This window comes from Marmota flaviventris, chromosome 10 (genome assembly GCF_047511675.1).
Source record: "Marmota flaviventris isolate mMarFla1 chromosome 10, mMarFla1.hap1, whole genome shotgun sequence".
NCBI classification, from domain to species: Eukaryota; Metazoa; Chordata; class Mammalia; order Rodentia; family Sciuridae; genus Marmota; species Marmota flaviventris.
Window position 1 is genome coordinate 32,277,880 of NC_092507.1, and position 19,491 is coordinate 32,297,370.

Below are 19,491 nucleotides of genomic sequence, written 5' to 3' on the forward strand. Positions count from 1 at the left end.
ATTACAGGCACATAATGTATGTCTGTTGGGTCCAATGGGTTTGAATTGTCTTAATCAGGGAGATATGCAGCCTCCTGCAGAAGGGGCTGGGCTGACCACTCCCTGACAATCAGTTTTATCTTTGCTGACTCTCACCCTTTCTTGGCAGGTGGACATGAAGACTTTTCAAAAATGATCGATGAAGCTGAGCCCCTGGGCTACCCAGTCGTGGTGAAGAGCACGCGAGGCCACCAGGGTCAGTGCTTCCCTTCCTGGGCTTCCTGGGTGATCAGTCTGCAAGGGCAGCAGTTCCACCTGCACAAGTGGAAGCGCTGCTTGAGGAGCTTGCAGGGTGATTCTCCTGGTCCCCTCCACTTGGTCCTCTCTGTCCTTGCTTTTGTCAGACCTTTATCCTCTTTTCTTGGGCTATTGCAATAGACATCTGTCTTTATTGATGGGTTTCTGAGCTCCTCTGCTAGTGCAACCTCTGTTCATCTTATTTTATTCATTTATTTTTTGGGGGGAGGAGTGATTTCTCTGAAACAGATGTATTCTTGTCACTCTTTTGCTGAACAGCCCCCACTGCAGCCCCTGTGTTGCTGTTAGACTAAGTCCATATTCCTTATCATGGCACTAGGGCCCCAGGCAGACAGCTTCAACCTTCCTTTGCAGTCTTCTCTGGTCATGTGGACCCCCCATAGTCCACTCCCCACTGTCTCTCATTCACCAGCTAGACCATGCTTTTTCCTCTCCATAATCCTTTGCCCTCTTCACTTTTCTGGGAGCACCATCTTCCTCTGCCCACCTGGTCAACTTTGGCTCATCCTATAAGGCCAGCTCCTAATACCATTTCTTTTCTATCCTCATCCCTGGTCTTCCTTACTGTCTTCCAGACAAAATTAATTGCTCTAGCCTTTTTGTTTCCATATCACTTTGTACATGTTTCTGTCATAGTGCTACTCCTGGTGACCGCTTTAGGTGTAAGTGCCTGTTTCCTTCATTAGACTGTAAGCAGCTCAAGGGTAGGGACTAGATTCTGAACCTGTCTCTGTGAGGCCCAATACAGGGCTCAGTGCATACCAAGGACTCAGCAGAAGAGAGCGTACTCCTGTAGTATGTGAGCAGGTAACTCTCCATGAGGCCCGGATGGCATAGCATGCTTAGGCTCAGGGCATCTGGAGAAGGGGAAATAGCCCCAAACAGGTATGTGATGACACTGTCTGTGAAGTAGGATCTGTGACATAGAAATGAACCAGACATAATCACTGCTCTCAAGGAGCTCCAGTGAGTAGACCAGAGAGGGGTTCCATTGCAGGGTAATGACCACTCTAGCAGACAGGCCTGAAGGAGGGAGGAGTTCACTCTGCTACGAAAGGAGATTTAAGTTACCATGTAGAATTTGAACTGGAAGAGATGAGTGAACACACAGAAGCAAGTGTGAACGAAACCGCTAGTGGGAGAAGAAAAGACTATTGAGCAAGAGAAGTTAGCAAAGGGGAGCTTTGATACTATTCACATAAGCTGCTGTGCTAAAATCTAACCAATCTCATCACTATTTTTAAAAATTGTAAAATGTACATAAAATGCAACTAATATTTATCAAGTGCCTATAGAATGCCATGTACTATTCTAGATTCTAAGGATATAGATAAGAACAACACATGGGCTTGGGATATAGCTCAGTTGGTTGAGTGCTTGCACAAGGCCCTGGGTTCAATCCCCAGCACCACACATACACACACACACACACAAAAAAAAAAAAAAAAAAAAACCACAAAAATTCTTGTCCTCAAGAAGCTTACATTATAGAAAAGTGTGATAGACAATAAACAGAAATTAAACATAACATGTTATATTTTTTAAAGTTTTAAAAATTGAGATATAATCTATAAGTATTCCCAAATACTTACTACTGTTAAGTTATAAAATTCAGTGGATTTTAGTATATTCACTATGTCTTATGATAATAACAACTGTCTAATTTCAGAACATTTCTATCTCCCCACCACCAAAGAAACCTTGTACCTATTATATCAAAATGGACTCTACTGTCATGTATAACTAAAAAGAACCAATAAAAATAAAAATTAAAAAAAAAGAAGTTAGTCCTAATTGCCCTTTCCCTAGTCCCTGGAAACCACTATTCTATTTTCTGTCTCCATGGATTTGCCTGTTTTGGATATTTTTAAATAAATGGATTCATATAATAGATGGACTTTGGTGTCTGGCTTCTTAGCATGTTTTCAGAGTTTATCCATGTTGTAGCATGTAACACTGCTCTACCCCTTTTGAGGAGTCAGTGATACTCCATTGTATAGATATACCACATTTTGTTTACCTGTTCATTGGTTGGTGGACATTTGGGTTGTTTATTACCACTTTGTGACTATTAAGAATAATGCTGCTATATGAACATTTGTGTACAGGTTTTCATGTGACCAGACATTTTCATTTCTCTTGAGTATCTGGAAATGGAATTGCCAAGTGCTGTGGTAATTCTCTGCTTCACTTTTAGAAGACTGCCGAGTTGCTTTCTACAGTGCTTATGCCATTTTACATTCCCACCAGCAACATCATATGAGAGTTTCCTTTGCACATGTCCTTGCCAATGCTTGTTATTTTCTATGTATGCATGTATGCATGTTTATTAGAACCATCCTAGTGGGCATGCAGTGGTTATTTCCTTATGGTTTTGATTTGTATTTCCCTAATGACTGATTATGTCAAGCATCTTTTCATGTGCTTAGGGGCCATATTTAAATTTTCTTTGGAGGAAAATTTACTCAAATCCTCTGCCCATTTTTAAACTAGTTCCTTTATTTTTGAGTTTTATAGGTTCTTTAATGTGGATACTTGACTCTTCTTAAATATATAATTTGAACTTTTTGTTTTTAACCATTTTGTATGTTGCCTTTTCATTTCTTTCTTTCTTTTTTTTTTTAGGTACTGGGGATTGAACCCAGGGGTGCTTAACCACTGAGCCACATTCCCAGCCCTTTTTTTTTTTCATATTTTATTAAAGACAGGGTCTTGCTGAGTTGCTAAGTGCCTCACTAATTTGCTGAGATGGGCTTTGAACTTGTGATCTTCCTGCTTCAGTTTCCAGAGCCACTGGGATTATGGGCATGTTCTTGGTAGTGTCTTTGGTGCACAAAAGGTTTTTTATTTTGATAAAGCTAATTTTATTCTTTCTTCGGGTTCTGTGTGCTTTTGATATTATTTTTGTGCTTGCCTAATCCAAGGTCACATTGATTTACGTAAGCTTCCTTCTGAGAGTTTTATAGTTTTATATCTGAGTCTTTGATCCATTCTGAGTTCATTTTTGTATATGGCATGAGGTCAGGGTCCAGCTTGATTCTTTTACAGGTGAATATTCAGTTTCCCCGGTACCATTTGTTGAAGAGACTGTTTGTTCCCCATTGATTGCTCTGGGAATCCTTATCAAAAATTTGACCAGGCTGCAGATATAGCTCTTTGGTAGAGTGCTTGCCTATGTGTGAGGCCCTGGGTTCAATCCCTAGCACTGAACAACAACAATGAAAAACTCAGTTGACCATATATGTGAAGGTTTATTTCTGAGCTCTCAAACTTTCTTTTTTTTAAATCTATATCTCAATTTCATATCATTGACATATATGTCTGTCTTTATGCCAGGCCACATTGTCTTAATTACTATGTCTTCGTAGTAAGTTTAAAATTGGGAAGTGTGAATCTTCCAATTTTGTCTTTCTTCTTCAAAATTATTTTGACTTTTTGGAATCCTTTGCAATACCATATGAATTTTAGGATTAGCTTGTTGATTTCTTCCAAAAAGGAAGTTGGAATTTTGATAGGGAATGATAGCTGAAATTGAGAAGTATTACCATCTTAACAATTCTTGTCTTCCCATTTATTTAGATCCTTAATTTATCTCAACAGCATTTTATCATTTCAGTGTGTAAATCTTGTACGTCATTGTTTAAATTAATTCCTAAATACTTTAATCCTTTTGATGCTATTGTAAATTGAATTGTGTTCTTAATTTTATTTTCAGATGATTTGTTACTAATGCAACGTACAGTCTAGTAGAAGGGAAAATGGATAGGGAATAAACAGAGTTTCAGTACTTTTAAGTTAGACTATAGTATCAATGTCCTTTGGCATACACAGAGGATTGGTTCTAGGATCCCTCAGGGATACTAAAGTCCGTAGATGCATAAGTCCCTTATATAAAATGGTATAGCATTTGCAAATAATTTACACATATCCTCTTGTATACTTTCAGTCATCTCTAGGTTACTTACAAAATGTAAGACAAGGCAAATGTTATATAAATAATTGTTTTGTGTTGTTTAGGGAATCATGACAAGGAAAAATGTCTGTACATGTTCAGTATGGATGCTGTGTTTTTTAAATAATTTTTTAATCTGTGGTTGATGAATCTTCAGATGGAGAATCCTCACATACAACTGTATATGGAAATAAATCCAAGGAGAGAGTGAAAGCACAGGCTGTGCCCATGAGAAAGTTACTAAGCTTATGGACCTTTTATTTCCTTATCCATAAAACAGAAATAACCATCCTTACTCCATGGCTTCATAGGACTAGTGTGAAGTATAAATGAAATAATAAGAGAAAAAGTGCTTGGCACTTGGTAGATGATTAATCTTTGTGCCTTTTTTTTTTCTCCTCCTTGCCTTAAAACTGCTATTCCTTTGTTCATTGCAGACTAAAACCCCATTTTAGGACCTCTGAACCAATCCCTAGCCACCAATCTCTACTGAAAATCCCACCTAATGTCCAGAGAACTCCAGTGCTTCTAACTAAACCCCAGCCATCTGTTGCCAGATGCCTGATCTCCTGATGCCAAGTGTCTAACTGCTTATACTTCTGCTCATTAATTGAGAGTTGGAACAAGTCAGATGCTGTTTTGTGTCTACTCACTGTTCTGTGTCACTCCTGTTTCTTCCTGTGCCCTCTTGCAGGACCCTCTCCAAATGACACTGACTGCCCACTTAACTGCACACCCTCCTACCACCTGTCACTTGGACATCTTCAGATCATTTGCTTACACTCCTCCAGTTCTGTTGAATATCTTGGGTTCATTCAGGAATGAATTACTGGTTATGTCATGTTTTTGAAGTTACTTTTCAGTCTTATATGCTACTAGGAACTGATTGATGCCCATCAGTGTTTTTATTGAAACTTTGGAGGGCAAGGTGTGGTAGCACATGCCTGTAATCCTAGTAAGTTGGGAAGCTGAGGAGGAGGATCAGCCTCAGCAACTTAGAACCCATCACAAAATAAAAAATCAAATTGTCTGGAAATGTTGCTCAATGGTAGACTGTCCCCGGATTCAATCCCCAGTACTATTACAAAAAACAAACAACAACAACAACAACAAAAACTTCAGAGAAGTTTCACTTCTTTTGTGAAGTGAAGTGACATGAAATTGGGAAAACCATTTCTTTGTTCCATCTTTGCCAGTTCAGACTGGCATACTTATGACAGATCTGCACAGCAAACCTTTTAGGAACTCCTGCTCAGATCTGTTGACTAATATGCAAATGGAAGCAGATGCTGAATAATTATAAAACATAGGTGATTCAAGCAGGAAATAAAAAATTTAGAATCAAGAAGGAATGCTTTCCCAAAAAGCAATAGAAATATGTACCCTTCCCCTTCAAAATTAAATAAATAAATAATGAATAGGACTTCTATCAGGGTCTCCCTCCTTTGAGCTCCCATAGATTTTGCATAGACCTCTTTTGATGCAAATCATGCTGTACTATGGTTGCCTGTTTTGAATTTCTTTCCATACCCACTTCGGATTCCTCTAAAAATGTTCAATTAATTGTGCTCTGTAAACACTGATGGGCATCTGCTTTGTATACCAAGCCCAGTGTGAGATTTGGGGGATACAAAAAAAAATGTGTTGGCCATGGACCCTGCCTAATTATCATCCTCAGGTGATAGGAAATGCTAATTAACTCTTTCTGGAATGGATTTGATTAGATCCTTAGGATTTTATTTTAGCCCCTTCTCTGTATTTCTGGAATGCATTACTATTTCATTTTGAGAAGAGTGGTGGTTTTCTCACGGGGAGAGACTCAACAGTATTTTAAGACCTGAGGAAAATCAAGAGAAAATAAGGTTCAATGGCCATTTGATAAGAAGCAGGAATCTCATCAGAGAAATAGAAAGGGCCAAAATGAGGTAAGTTCAGAGAGAATTGATACTCATTTGGGACAGGGAGGCATAATGGCAAGGATAGGGGCCTGAGGCTTTCCTAACTAACTGTTTCTCTTGCTCTTCATCTTTCTTCCTAAAGGAAAAGCTGTTTTTTTGGCAAGAGACAAACATCATCTTTCAGACATCTGCCATCTAGTCCGCCATGATGTGCCCTACCTGTTCCAGAAGTATGTGAAGGAGTCCCACGGAAAAGATATCCGGGTGGTTGTGGTAGGGGGCCAGGTGATAGGCTCCATGCTTCGCTGCTCTACAGATGGACGGATGCAGAGCAACTGCTCCCTTGGTAAGATATAAAGGCTCAGATTGGGTCTATGGGTCATGGAAGGCCACCTGGATATTTCATTAGGCCGTTTGGACCTGCTTAGTAAGTGTATATCAATTCCTACTGTCTTGTCAGTCCTCCGTTAGGCACCAGGGTCTCACAGAGAAGAATGAGAAATGAGCCCTTTCCTATGGCAGCAAGCAGTCCAGGAGGGGGACATGTGAGTGTCAGTGCTGTGACAGAGGTCAGGGCAGGGATATCAAAGACACTGAGTTTGAATCCTATCCTGTTGGTAGTAGGACTTAGCAGTGTGAGTTAAACAAGGGATTGTTAGAGAAAATCATTTGAGAAAATCTCCCATTGGGGTAAAGGATGGATTAGAGTTGTAAGACAAGAGGCAGGGAGATGAGTTTGGAATCTCTTGCAGTGTCTCAGGCCAGGAACACCAAGGGTCTATATGAAGGTACCAACCAGAGAAAAACTATGTTTTGATTTCACATGTTAATTGAAATTTTTATTTTCCTCTCACATATGATACTATTAGAAAGCTGCAGTTTATATTTTGGTTGAATGCATAACCCCATCCTTTTAACTTATTGATAAAGCTTGTTTTTTGTCATGGCTGAATGGAGGAGATATTCCAGGAGGGATGTAAATTCTTCTCTCCATCACAGAAAGCTGTTGTCAACCTCATTGAATGACTTTTTTATGTTGGTAATTAAAAAAACAAAAAAAACCCTATAGTTCCTATTTCCCAACTCACCAGATGAGTATGCCAATTCCAGCAAATAATCAAGAGGCTTAGACACTGGTTTAGTCCTTTTACTAGCATTCCTTGAGCACCCACAGCAGCTTTGCCGAAGATGTTGAGAGAATAGAGATTATAAGGCAGTCCTTGCCCTGGGCCAGCATGTGGTCCCATAAAGAGGACAAGCAAGCAGATAATTGTAAGATACTGTGGCGAAGTTGCGTGACAGGCAAGTGTGAGATTTAGTTTGACACAGTACTACGTAACTTAGAGTTGTTTCATTTTCATGATAATCATGTAATGCTGCAGTATTGAACTTCGTGGTTGATTATTTTGTCTTTTTTGATTACGTCACTAAAGAACCATAACAGTTTTATAATATCCACACTACATTTTCCTGGTAAGCTATTTTAAAACTGTTTTTAGCCTTTTCTTTACAAAATCATGTCCCAGGTGGGGAAAGGACAATGTAAAGGTAAAGAAATTAGTTATTGGGCCTGAAAATACAATTTTAAGTCTTTCTAGGGAGACAATGAAGTCTGAGGTCCTAGCTTTTTAATAAGTAAGGGCAATCAAACGGCTCCTGTCCTTGATATAGGATTTTATCTCACAATCCTCTCCATCTTTATCTTCTTAAAAATTAACATTTTTCTCTAATCATAAAAGGAATACATTTTCAATGTAAAAAATTTAGAAAGTACAGCAAAGTCAAATGAAAAAGAAAAAAAACTTATCATATCCCCACCATTTAGAGACAACTATTAATAACAGTTGGTATCATTCTTCTCAATTGTTTTTTCTCGTAGATATTTTTTGCAAGTTATCACCATAAAATACTATACGATACCATCTTTAATTCTTCTGAGTCACTTCCTGAGGGCTTACAAACTCTATGAGCATTATCATTAATGGTTATAAAATGTGCTATTTTCTTCTGTTGTGAGATGTTTAGATTATAATTTTTATGTCTAGATTCAACAAATATTTATTGAATGCCCTCTGCGTACCAGGAACTAGGATTTTTCAGTGTTTTAAATAATACTGCCATCAGCATCTTGGTGTGTAATAATTTTTTCCATATACAAAATCATTTCATTAGTGATGAGATAGCTGGGTAAGAAGTTCTCAGCGTTTTTAAGATTCTAGATAAGAAATATCCATATTTTTTTTCCCCAAAGGGTGTCCTGATTTCCATCCAGGCCTTTTGTGAGTAATGCCAATCATGCTGCGTCTTATCAACAGTCCTGTCTCTTTCCTGAAGGATCATTTGATTCATTAGGGAGCATCTTTTGTTCCCTTGACATCACTGTGCTTTCTCCACAGGTGGTGTGGGTGTCATGTGTCCGCTGACAGAACAAGGCAAGCAGTTGGCTATTCAGGTGTCCAACATCCTGGGCATGGACTTCTGTGGCATTGATCTTCTCATCATGGATGATGGCTCCTTTGTGGTGTGTGAGGCAAATGCCAACGTTGGCTTCCTAGCCTTCGACCAGGCTTGCAACTTAGATGTGGGGGGGATCATTGCAGACTATACCATGTCCTTGCTGCCAAATAGGCAGACTGGGAAGATGGCTGTCCTCCCAGGACTGTCGAGTCCCAGGGAGAAGAAGGAGCCAGATGGCTGTGCTTCAGCTCAGGGAGTTGCAGACAGCCCCTACACCATCAATAACGGGTCTACCTCTAGTGAGAGTGAGCCTGAATTGGGAGAGGCCCGGAATTCCTCAGCAAACACAGTGGGGGGGCCTTCCCCCCATGCTTCCCGAGCCTGGATACAACATTAACAATAGGATGGATTCAGAATTAAAGCTTGAGTGAATTTCTGCTTTTTGGCAGCATTTAAACCAAATCCTACAGCTTCCCTAGTAGTTTTGAGTGAATAAAATCTGGACTAATGTGATTTCATTTGCACAGAAACTAGAAATCCCATCTGGGCACTCAGCATTCTTTCTAATGATGATTTAAGCAAATGGCCTAGCTTTGTGGTTTTTACAAAGACATATAAAACACTCACCAAGAACAACATCCCAACTGATCGATTTGAGACCAGTGTCTGCTGTGAGCTCTTGGATATAATGGTAGACTTTCAGGCACTGACGCTGTGCTGCTTCTGGCTGGTAGCAGTAGAGAACAAGAACTTAGAATATCTCCTGGAAAAACTGGACTTAAAAGCAGCCATGAGATGGAGGCATGTGCAGACAATGTGGAATGTGACAGTAGCATGTTCTTCACTCAGCGTGTGTATGAGGCTGGGAGAACACACAGTTCAAACACTGTTACAGGATCGATATCTGCTCCCCTCAATCACCATCTTGACCATATTTCTCTGACACTCAGGATATGGTGTTTTAGGGAGCTTCCTCATTTGCATTTTCAGTGAAGCACTTTGTAGAAAGTGAGATTGCACATTCTTTGACCTCACTGGTTGGCATATGTGCTGCTTTGTAACTGGGGCTTTCTACAAATTGCTTTGCCACTCTGAATTTATATACCCTGCTTCGACTAATGCCAACTCCAGCAGCTTCTTGCACCTTTGCTGCCTTTGGCCTCAGCTGGAAATGCACTTCAACAAGCTAGTGGCCACACACTTTGTTTCTTAAGCGTGCACTAGAATCTAACACCAAGGACTTTCTTTTCAATGGACTCTGTTCACTTGTCATCCAGAAGCCAATAGGTATTTACCATAGAAAGTCACTGGAAGATAATCACTCTTTCCCCTCCTCTTACTGAAACTTTATGTATTGCTTAGCTGTAGAAGTTTTTCTCATATGAGTTGGTGTTGTGGGCCTGTTGGGTGGATAGAGCTATTGGAAACATACTCCAATCCCCTGGACATTCTACTCTTATCCAGGCTCCAGAAACCTGTCCTAACCCACTTTTCCAAACTGGGGAGACTCAGGTATCGGGAATTAACTCATTGCACATTTTTGGGAGGGGACTAACATAGACATGACACCAAGTGCTTTTCACTTTAACTCTTTAAGCAGTAGATGAGATCCTTTCCTTGGGAGAAATCATGGAGATGGAGTTTTTAATTTCTGCTTGTATGAAGTTTGACTGAAAACGAGCAATGACCAAATACACTGGAACAAATGCATTTAAGAGTTACCATCGTTGGAGTTATTCCCTTGGGAGATATCCTCTTGAGCTATGGTGTTGCATGCACCAAGAACACTTAGAATTCCTCTTCGGGATTATCTTTGAAGCCATGAAAGGAAAGAGGCCTCACAACTTAATAGTTGGACTTTGGTTTTTTTTGTTGTTGTTGTTGTTTGTTTTTTTTTTTTTAATCTCTCCCTGACGACCCAGTCAACCACCAAGATAGTGCCAAGCTCCATCACCTGTTTTATTTATCAGACTTGTTTTCTAATGCACTTTGGCTATAAAAAAAATAATTCCTCAAAAAATACATGAACTCTTAAAGGACAGAGATTTACCAATACCAAGGAAGTTTACAAGTTTCCAAAGATGGTTCTAGAAATGTTCTGATTAAGGTCAGCTTCACTGGAATAAACGTACATCTTCCCAAGGTAACTACTTTGAAGGCAACGCCACCCATTTGGGTGCATAATTCCTATACTTACTCTGCTATAAATGTAAAATGTGTATAAAGTCAAGCTATTACATTTTCCCCACAACACATTTAAATAGAAATTGGCTCTTAAAGTATTATAGTTAAAAACCATATCTCACCAAGTAACAGTTGTACAATTGAAAAATGTTTGGTGCCATGTAATGGAGATTTCACACTATGCAGTTGTAGTTTAAATGCCGTCCAACATAGGGTGCATGCCACTAAACTGTAACCCAAGCAATGTGTCTTGTACAATTGAAAAAACGATAATACTTCACTCTTCTATAGGTTAAGACATGTACTTTATTTTTAGCACTCAGGGTGGCTTTAGAAGGATGGTTTCAAGTTTATTCTTGCCAGAATTGGTCAGATGCTTTCTGTGTAAACCTCTGAACCAAGTATTGACCTCCTGGAAGCTGCATTCACTCGTCTTCCTACTTTATCTAAAAGGATGCCAGCAGGGCCCCATCCTGAGCTGCACAGCTAGAGTGTTTCCAGATCTCTTTGCAAAAGAAGGCCCATTTTCCAGCTGGGAGTGACATCTGTCATCATTAGCTTCATTGCCTGGAACTGGCCCTGTCTAAAAGCTGGATCACAGCTGTATCCTAGACCCCTCCAAGATTTCCTGGACCACAGCTGGCCATGGACTTCGAGTCTCAGCCACAACTGCCCAAAGCTGCTAGAAAGAACATAGGGTACAGTACCAGACCTGGTTCTGGGTCTGCACTTAAATAGCTGTTCACCCTTGTGCAACCACTTGAGCTCTGGGCCTTCATTTTTCTCTTCTTCAGACAGGGGAAAGACCTCTTCTGGTTCCCTCTTGGGGACACACTGAGGTTGAAGTGAGTTAATAAGTGAGGCTATGCTTTCAATAGAAGGTGGTAACAGATCACCTCTCTCATCTGGTTTTATACCAGCTTCTTATCACCCTCCTCTGAGGGAGTTAATAAAGGAAGAGGCCATCAAGTCTTGTCACTAGCAAAATAAACAGTGATGGGGCCCAGAAAAAGGAATGCAGCTTCTGGAGGACTTCTTTCTAGTTGCAAGGAAACATTACCTGAAAAGAGTAAGGCTCATGGGGTATTCAAAGAGCCTTCTGGATGTACCATATATAACCTGAAACCCAATTGCTGTATACCAACTAACTAAGTCTTCCTTATGTAATATAGATTCAGTGTCTGTATATGGTCTTCCCATTATTTGGTAGTAGCACCTTGAAACTGGTCAAAACCTGAATGCCAATAGCTCAGTCACTCAGAATATATATGATTCTGCACTTGGGAAAAAATGTCTTAATGCTATCTGTCTGATTGGGTATGGGGTGGTCTTTAGGGTCTGAGAAACAATATAAATGGGTCATAAGTAATTCCTGTCACAGTTGCAGACTCAATGCTTCCAGCTAAGGAATGCCATACAGTTGGGACAGGGCAATGAAGAAAGAGGAGGAGTAAGGTCCAGGATAGTTTTGTGAAAGAAATATGAAACCAGGAGTACTTGGAACTCTTGTGAGGAGGAGGAAAAAAATGCTTCTTCTATGGGTTATGTTAAGGAAAGAATCACAAATATATTGATTAGAGGTAGATGTCTTTGAAACTGCTCTGAGATGCATGGACTTCTGTTGACACTGAAGAAGTGAGGGAAATGTGCTTCATCTCTTCTGTAAGTCCTGAGGAATACTGGTCTTGAGGATACTCTGAATGTAAATCTTGGGAAGATTGAAGCAGCTAATTAGTGGGAGAGGTCCCAGGATCACCAAAGTAACAGCTAGCTCCCCCATAAGTGAATGGACCAAAATACCAGGCCCTGCAAAGACCAGGGCTATGGTTTACTGATGGGAGTGAAGGGACTCAGGTAGGAGAGGAAACCCAAACTCAAACAAGTCACTTCAGCTTAGTATTTCCCTTTGCACCTGGAAGTGAGGCCTCTGTTTACTATTAGTCTGTGCAGATGTTTTAGGAAAGCCCTAACAACCGCTATTTGTCACTGTTCCTGAAGTTAATGTTCTTAGATCTAGGGCTGTAACCTAATAGAAAATCTGGTATTGCTTTTGACTCTGCCTCTTAAACTCAAGATCAGTACAGATTGTTGCTTTGATATGTTTTTACCTGGAAGACTGTCCTTCTCAGGGATATATTGTTTTAATCTTTGCCTAAAACTAGATTATGCCTCCATTCTAATCTGTGGCTCAGCTCCGAAGCCCCCATAAAACTCACGTGGTTGAGTACGAACTTTCTCCCTTCATGCCTTCCAATTTCCTTCTTCAGGTGCGGTTCCTATGCCAACACGCAGCACTATCGTGAGCCCTTGGCTGACATCCCAGTGCTGTTTGGGGATGTTAGGTTCTCTGGGGCTCCAGAGCAACACTAGGAAAATTTTCCTAGAGAGCCAGGTTAGAGATCTGGAATAGCAGCACTTGGAGACTAGTCTAGACCCTATTTTACAAGTAGGGAATCCGAGTTCCAGAGGCTTTGGTTACTTAGCCAGTCAGCAGCAAAGCTGACCCAGACGATGTGATTCCCCATCCAGGCTAGCATAGTGCCAGAGGTGGCTCTGTCCCTCCAAGTGTCTAGCACTTGCTGCCATCCTGGGCCCACTCTCTGCCCATTCCCCTTCTGATGAGCCTCTGTTCTAGATCATCATGGTATTGAGGTGTGAGCTGTCAAGGCTTCAGGACTGGATGGGTCTTAGTGAGAGCCCCCAAAGCAGGGTACATACAGTCTGCCTCCTGGCCTACACCTTAAGACTAGCCGAGACCATTTAGTTCCACCCCACACTCAGTGAAGGAATATGAGGGAGAAGACCTATGCTGAGCTGACCAAGGGCTTCTGTGGCCCCAATTTGGTTGATGTCTTTACTGCAGAGAGTCTTGAATGCCAAGGGTTTGAATTTCCTGAACTTTTTCCATGAGCCTCCCACCAGGGGGAACCCAGTTTGATATATGCACCAGCTGCGATCAGCAACAAGGTCAAAACTTCCCTCCACCTTCTGTTCCACAGTGTATCCCCCTTGCAGTCAGACTCAAGGCACAGATTCTTCCTGTTGTAATCCAAACTTCAGCTGAGGACTTCTTCAGATCCAGATGGGTTTGAGAACTCTGGGCTCCTGTTCTGAGTCCCTGCATTTCTGTGGTTTCTAAGAGATGTGTGTTTTTTGTTTGTCTGTTTTGTTTTTTGGGTTCTGGGGATTGAACCCAGGGGTGCTTTACCACTGAGCCACATTCCCAGCTCTTTATTTATTTATTTATTTTTTAGTTTTGAGATAGGGTCTCACTAAGTTGCTTAGGGCCTCACTAAATTTCTGAGGCTGGCCTTGTGATCCTCCTGCCTCAGCCTCCCAAGTCTGGGATTATAGGCATGTGCCATGGTTCCCAGTGGGACTTGTGCTTTTAAAGCTACTGCTGACTCCAGACTTGCACTACCTCATTTTCAGCAACAACATTGTCTCATCCCTGCTCCGCATCAGCTAAGGCGAGAAGTTCCGTTCCCTCCCCCACTTCTGCATACAGCAAAACTCAAATGAGCGTTTGAATGTGTGCGTGTGTGCGCATGTCTCAAAGATGTGGGAGGGAATGACAGACACTGCCATAATGCAGACGTGGCTCAGCCCTCATAGCGTGTTCTTTTCATATATTACAGAGGAATCTCCACTAATCTTCTGCTCCATGTCTCCCTGTCTCCCTCCCTCCCTCCCTTGAGACAAATCCAGTCCACTTGTGTTCTCAGGCATAGCCATGCCTTTTCTTATCCTGATTCCTGGCGATACCCTTCCCTCCTTTCACCTTCCCTTTACCATGGTTGGCTTATAAAAGGATTTTTCTAAACGAAGACGGCTCCCCAGGTCCAGGGGAACCTGAACACTGTCTCTTTGTGTGGTGTAGTTCCCCTTCCCACTATACTAGCTGGGCACCGCTGCAACCGTAGTCCCCCCTGGATGAAAGCAGCATGCCTGCTGAAGGCAAGAGGACTAATTTGAATGGCACCAGTTTGAGTTAGAACCAGTTCAAATCCTAACCCATTGTGTGATCCTGGGGACAGTCACCTCACCTTGCTAAATCTTATTTTTGTCACCTATCAATGTGATCAATAAACAGTCTTGAATGTGAAGCATTCAACCACAGGCCTGCCTTTCTTCGGGTTCCCTTCCTCTTGCTTCCCCTTCCAAGAGCAATCACAAGCAGAGCTTTCCTGTGATCGTGGCTAGGTGCCAAGGGATAAAAGCTGTCAGACAGCAGCTGTACAGCTGGGGAAAGAGATGGGAGGGGAGGGCTGGCGGCTGCTCAAGCGTGCTGTGATTTGGGCTTAATGATTGGAAGGTCTCATCCATCCTTGAGATTCCATGAGGCTGTAGTTCAAGATACAGGGGATATAAGTGGTTCAGAAAAATCCTGGAGGAAAAGCTGTCTCAGACAACTGGGAGGCTGAAAAGCTGATGAGCAGCCTGACCTTGGATGATTTAGCACCTGATTTTTTTTTGGCTTTTCCCATATTAGGTTTGCTGGCATTGCATCAAATGGAAGGAGGAGGTGCCAGAGACTTGAATTAAACCTGTCAAATAGGGTGAGGGGAGTGCAGAAGGCTGAGAGGGGAGTGCTGTGTAGAGAACTCGGATAGCCCGTCAGCACCATCTGGACTTGGCAGGGATGGCAACCCTTAGATCAGATGGAACTACCCAATAAAACAGCTAAAATTTTGCTGTCCTGGGCCTATCCCAAATGGGACTCCCAGAATCTCCTATTTGGGAGGAATACTGATTTCCTTTAAAGGGAGATCTAACCCATTGTGTTTTTCCTATAAAGGGAGAGCTGGTAGTCCTTAGTCACTGAAGAACTATTAAAGGTCTCTGTGAAGGCAGGACTAGGCCAGTGTCTATTGTGGAGGTCCCCAGGGCTCCAGTGGTGTGCTAGAGCCACTTTTAACAGCTCATCAGAGTGGATTGTTACATTTTCCAGAATGTTCTGAGCTAGTTTATTAAACAGCCATCATTAAAGATTAAATTATGTAAACCTACAAGTCTGTTTAAAACATAGATAATACCTACCCCAAACTCCTCACTTAGTTATTTTACTATTATTTATGTTCTGAGGTTATTGACATCTATTCGTATGTATATATGTATAATGGTGTTCCACTGCACATCCCTTACCAAATTTGCCATTCAGTGACATGGTAGCTCCGAATCAGCCCTGGTAAGAATATTTATATCACAGAAATGGGCAAACACCACATATCAAGGTTGTCAATCCTCCCTGCTCCAGAGCTAGTTGTTATCAGCATACCACTGCCACTGGGAGACAGAGAAAACGTATTGATACATATAAAGGGTTGCAACATCTTAGTTGCAGGGAGGTAGGATGTGTGAAGATTTTCTCAGCAGCAAGTGTCCGGTTATAATGTGCACAACTGATTTGAAGTAAAAGAAAACCAGTGGAAAACACTGCTTCTCGTCTTGTTTTGTCTACCTTCTGTTTCTCAAAGGTGGAAAAATCTGTTTCCTTCGCTTCAGAACTTTTGGAGCAATAGAAACAGTGCCCACCCACTCCCACCCCCGCCCAGGTGAGGCTCATCTCAATCTCTTCTGGGAGAGGTACGGTAGCTAGATTCCCTCCAGGAAAGTGCGCTGCAGGTTTTCCTGCTTAATTGTACTGTGAAGAATAGATCTTAACAAGGCATCAGAATAGCTCGTTTCCAAGTGGTTTATACAGCAATAACAATGTTAACTCTTCCAACAGAGAAGAAGTCGTTTATAAATTATTGTTTTGCTATTTTTACTTTTTATTAAAATTATGACTGTGGAACAGAATGCTTTGTTTGCTTTTGTTCCCAATATTCTATGCCTTTTGGTTGTTCTTTTAAAGTAAGAATCACATGCTGAATCTACATTTTACTATTTTTCATATCATAAAATGAGGGAAATGCTTCATAGAAACTTCATCCTATTCACTTGCACACCAGCTGCATTCCGGAAAACCATAATTTTCCTTTCAAACGCAGAGTGCTGTCTGAATTGTAATATTGCCAGCTCTCGACTGTCAAGATGATGGAGGAAAATACTACTGCAGATGGTATAAGCTTGTCAGGGGTCCACTCAGCGTGCTTTCCTAGACTGACACTTGAATTAAGACTCAAATGGCAAATGAAAACTGAAAGCTGTTGAAAATGACTATGCACTGCCATCAGAGGGCCCCTGAGATTGAAAGAACCTGTGTGACCACCCAGAGAACTGACAGGTCAGCCAGAGCCAGCAGGACTGTGCTCACCTGACATGAAAGAGGCTTTCTGAGAGAAACAGTGATAAGAACTTTGGGAAAAAAATTTATGGTCAGTACCAGGTCTGGGACCCTTGAACTAAAACTGTTCCCCAACTTCTGAGGGTCAGGGAACCTAACCTGACTAGGATAGTCACAGGGATAATGACTGATGGTTCCAGCCAAGAAGGATTTAGGATTTGATACTAAATCACCACTCCTATTGTCCTTGAACTCCTACACTAGGAGTGTGACCTCTATTTCATTTTTTTCCTTCTTTTATATGAAAATCTTCAAACTACACAGTAGTGAAGAGACAGTAAACACCCCAGATTCTGAAGTTACCAAAACTTTCTATTTTTATCTCATCTGTCAATTTTCCTTAAGCATTGTACAACAAATTGCACATACCATCTTTTCCCCCATACTTCAACAGGCATCTCTTAAAAAAAAAAAAAAAAAAAAAGGAAGAAAGAAAGAACATTTCTTCATGCCTTTACCACATAAGAAAAAAAAAAATGTTCCTTGGCACCATCTAATTCCAAGTCCACATTCAGATTCCCCCATTAGTCTCACAAAGAACTGCCTATAGCTGCATCATAGACCAATGGATTTGGTGGGGCAGGAGGCACATGGTGTTTGCTTCCCCTTTATCTTGAATGTGGCTCTGGCAGAACCATGCAGAAAGGGAACTAGTGAAGAGACCTTTAGGCTGGCTATAGATATCTACCATGTGGGTGAATCTTGAGATTGCCTTCTATTCCCAGTGTCCTGTGGTCTTCCTCTGAGACATTCCCAGCTTCCTGCCACTAGCATAGCATCCAGCTGTCCTGTCATACTGGTACCTACAGCTCTTCCATTGGTTACTGCTTTCACTGCAGGGATTTCCTAAACTGGGGACGAGATCTCTCCCAAGGACTCTTCCACCAACCTTGGGTCTATGTATTCTGTAACTCAAAGCCCTTTAGATCTCCCAAAGGCCTTTACATTTACATGTATTAGAATATTTTGGCTGAAATTTTCACAAGACAAGCGAGGGAACATTTGAGCAGCAGTATTTGCCCACATCTAAAGGCACTTGTGACTAAAGAGACATGGAAACGGGATGCACTGTCTGCTCAGGGATTTACTTGTACTTTGGACATTGAGATGATTGAATCAGTAAAATCTGAACATGGTCTGTATTGCATCGATGGATGGCTTTGTGTCAGTGTTAATTTCCTGATTTTCATGATTGTGTGGATGAGAATATGTAAGACAGTGTCCTTGTTTAGGAAAATACACATTAAATATCGAGGGAGAAAGAGACATTGTGTCTGAAAATTACTTTCAAATGGTTCAGGAAACAACAGGTGTTTTTAGAGGAAAAAAGCAAATGTGATGATAATATGTTAACATTGGAGGAATCTAGGTGAAAAGTATTATGGTAATTTGAATAGTCATTAAATAAGTCTAAAATTATGTCATCCTCCTCCTCTGGGTTTGCCTCTGCTCCATTAAGTGCCAAGTTTCCTTGGGCATTCCTGTAGGCTCTTTTCTCTTCCTTATCTATATTTCATCCCTAGGGGATCTCCATTTCCATGTTACTAATGACCATCTACATGATACTCTCAAATTTCTCTTGAACCCCAGTTTCTTTTATTAATGTCACATTGCATATCCAGTCACCCACCTTCATCTCTCCTCTAATGTTTCATAATACCTCAAAGTCATCACACTGCAGACGGAATTCATGTTTTCATCTCTCTCCGACATCCCTGTCTCTCTTCCAGGGCTTCCTCACCTGAGTGCACAATACCATCCACTTGTTTAAACCAGGAAACCAAAACAAAAACTCCAATGGTTTTTGTTATTATTTTTTGCTATTATCTTCCTTAATCTTGATATCTAATTTTGTTTCTTGTGGTAAAACTTTCAAACTATCTACCATATTTTTTCATTGAAAACTTTTTCTTTTCTTTTTTGGCCAGGTTAATTAAGATATTCTGGGAGACCTACAATCCTGACAAAAGTTTGCAAGCAAGGGACAATGTTTAAGGGATTATATAATCCTGGTTTTATAGTCTGTTCCTAATAGTAAACTTGTTCTTATGCTTTTAAAACCTGCTACTTAAAAAAAACCCTGCTATTTCTTATTGATATATTTATTAGCTATTGAAGCTGTGTGTTTGTGTATGCATATATATGAAATAAAATATTTACCTCCATTACTTTGTCATTGATCTTGATGAATATAAAGAAAGACATACGTTTTCTGTTGAGTGAAAAACTTGCACAGTTCTGTCATTCCAATAATGCTTCACCATCTTTTTTGAAGCATTTATTTGCTAAATGTTTATTTCATGTGACCTACTGTTCCTGACAGATGTCAAACTTTGTAGTCATTGTGAATACAAAGATACTTCATTTGCACGTGTAGCTATTGTCGGACATGGTGAGGCCTACTAATAGTAGAG

The 19,491-nt window shown here is 40.9% G+C and overlaps 1 protein-coding gene across 2 annotated transcripts in view; it reads left to right on the forward strand.

Annotated features, from left to right (window-relative positions):
• Window positions 1-19,060, forward strand: part of Rimkla (ribosomal modification protein rimK like family member A) — a 33,405-nt gene extending 14,345 nt beyond the window's left edge. Inside the window, exons 3-6 of one of the 2 annotated variants that reach the window (XR_011709016.1) lie at window positions 149-235; window positions 6,290-6,493; window positions 8,544-10,747; window positions 19,006-19,060. Coding sequence is in view for 1 of the 2 variants with exons in the window: in XM_027936944.2 (XP_027792745.1) it covers window positions 149-235; window positions 6,290-6,493; window positions 8,544-9,001 (749 nt within the window). In the remaining variant the exon portion in view is untranslated. Of the gene's footprint in view, window positions 1-148; window positions 236-6,289; window positions 6,494-8,543; window positions 11,071-19,005 lie in introns of those variants that run through there. The other variant, XM_027936944.2, reaches the window with a different exon arrangement.
• The last annotated feature ends 431 nt before the right edge of the window (window positions 19,061-19,491 follow it).